Below are 2500 nucleotides of genomic sequence, written 5' to 3'. Positions count from 1 at the left end.
TAACCCTCTAACCCTAACCCTCTAACCCTCTAACCCTAACCCTCTAACCCTAACCCTCTAACCCTCTAACCCTAACCCTCAAACCCTAAGCCCTGGAACGGCAGTCAAACCCGCAACTCACTACACGTGAACTCGTACCAGATCGATGTACTCCCAGTTCCAGCTCGTAACTTACGGGCTAAAAAGTGTCCCTCGAATGCAGCATAACACTCTAACCCTCCACACTAACCCTAACCCTGTCTGTAGACTACCTCTGTTCCAGGCCCTAACCCTAGCCCTGTCTCTGTACCCTAACCCTAACCCTGTCTGTGTAGACTACCTCTGTTCAAGGCCCTAACCCTAGCCCTGTCTTTGTACCCTAACCCTAACCCTGTCTGTGTAGACTAACCCTAACCATGTCTGTGTATACTAACCCTAACCCTGTCTGTGTAGACTAACCCTAACCTGTCTTTGTACCCTAACCCTAACCCTGTCTGTGTAGACTAACCCTAGCCCTGTCTGTGTAGACTAACCCTAGCCCTGTCTGTGTAGACTAACCCTAACCCTGTCTGTGTAGACTAACCCTAACCTGTCTGTGTAGACTAACCCTAACCCTGTCTGTGTAGACTAACCCTAGCCCTGTCTGTGTAGACTAACCCTAACCCTGTCTGTGTAGACTAACCCTAACCTGTCTGTGTAGACTCCCTCTATTCCAGGCCAGCGCATTTGCCTTCCTGATTCCTGCTCAGGCCATCCTAGGACTGGACCGGTGGGCCTGCCCCCCTGACGGTAAGACAGCTGTCTGTCTACCTGTGTGTCTGTCTTTCTGCATGTCCGTACAGACAGTAATTCGCTTTTGTTTTAGGAAGTAGTAACAGTGAGACAGGTGGTTAGCATGATGGTAGGCAGTGAGACAGGTGGTTAGCATGATGGTAGGCAGTGAGACAGGTAGTAAGCATTATGGTAGGCAGTGAGACAGGTAGTAAGCATTATGGCAGGCATGTATCACGTGCGGCTGTGCGGCTAATCAAAAAGTGACACAAATAACAGTTAGTTAGTCATATATAGTAATACATAGCTGAATAAATAGCTGAATATATAGCTGAATATATAACTGAATATATAACTGAATATATAGCTGAATATATAGCTGAATATATAACTGAATATATAACTGAATATATAACTGAATATATAGCTGAATATATAGCTGAATATATAACAGAATATATAACTGAATATATAACTGAATATATAGCTGAATAAATAGCTGAATATATAACTGAATATATAGCTGAATATATAGCTGAATATATAGCTGAATATATAGCTGAATATATAGCTGAATATATAACTGAATATATAGCTGAATATATAACTGAATATATAACTGAATATATAGCTGAATATATAGCTGAATATATAGCTGAATATATAGCTGAATATATAGTTGAATATATAGCTGAATATATAACTGAATATATAGCTGAACTCACGGTTCCTCTTGAACGTGCCGTAACGAAAGGGACAGGCTTCTGAGCTGTGATTGGTTGGTTTTTGCTCCTGCAGAAGAGATTTATGGGAACTGGACTCTTCCCCTCAACACCTCCCACGTCTGGCAGCCGCGGATCAGAGAGGTAACCGCTAACGCTACACATAATGCTACACAACACAACGCTAACAATGCTAATCACCCCGCCTGGATACAATATGTATCCATGTGTAGGATGATGACGATGATGTTGACGTCCACGTGTGACCTGCTCTAGATCCAGGGGGCCATCATGGTGTCCAGCGTGCTGGAGGTGCTGGTGGGGTTCCTGGGCGTGCCGGGCCTCCTGCTGAGATACATCGGCCCCCTCACCATCACGCCCACCATCTCCCTCATCGGCCTGTCTGTCTTCAGCACCGCCGGGGAGAGGGCCAGCTCCCACTGGGGCCTGACTGCACTGTGAGACCCCTGTCTGTCTGTCTGTCTGTCTGTCTGCACTGTGAGACACCTGTCTGTCTGTCTGTCTGTCTGTCTGTCTGTCTGCACTGTGAGACACCTGTCTGTCTGTCTGCCTGCACTGTGAGACCCCTGTCTGTCTGTCTGCCTGCACTGTGAGACCCCTGTCTGTCTGTCTGTCTGTCTGTCTGTCTGTCTGTCTGTCTGTCTGTCTGCACTGTGAGACACCTGTCTGTCTGTCTGCCTGCACTGTGAGACCCCTGTCTGTCTGTCTGCCTGCACTGTGAGACCCCTGTCTGTCTGTCTGTCTGTCTGTCTGTCTGTCTGTCTGTCTGTCTGCACTGTGAGACACCTGTCTGTCTGTCTGCCTGCACTGTGAGACACCTGTCTGTCTGTCTGTCTGCACTGTGAGACACCTGTCTGTCTGTCTGCCTGCACTGTGAGACCCCTGTCTGTCTGTCTGTCTGTCTGTCTGTCTGTCTGTCTGTCTGCACTGTGAGACACCTGTCTGTCTGTCTGTCTGTCTGCACTGTGAGACACCTGTCTGTCTGTCTGTCTGTACTGTGAGACACC

General features: G+C 47.3%; 1 protein-coding gene across 1 annotated transcript in view; it reads left to right on the top strand.

The window, feature by feature from the left end:
• Positions 1-2500, top strand: part of slc23a1 (solute carrier family 23 member 1) — a gene marked incomplete at both ends in the record, with an annotated part of 6996 nt that overhangs the window by 1085 nt on the left and 3411 nt on the right. Inside the window, 3 exons of the mRNA XM_084473653.1 lie at positions 680-768; positions 1549-1616; positions 1749-1930. Coding sequence (XP_084329779.1) covers positions 680-768; positions 1549-1616; positions 1749-1930 — 339 coding nt within the window. The remainder of the gene's footprint in view (positions 1-679; positions 769-1548; positions 1617-1748; positions 1931-2500) is intronic.

The sequence above is a fragment of the Micromesistius poutassou genome (assembly GCF_964030765.1).
Source record: "Micromesistius poutassou genome assembly, chromosome: 10".
Classification (NCBI taxonomy): Eukaryota; Metazoa; Chordata; class Actinopteri; order Gadiformes; family Gadidae; genus Micromesistius; species Micromesistius poutassou.
This window is presented reverse-complemented; position numbering and strand designations above follow the sequence as displayed.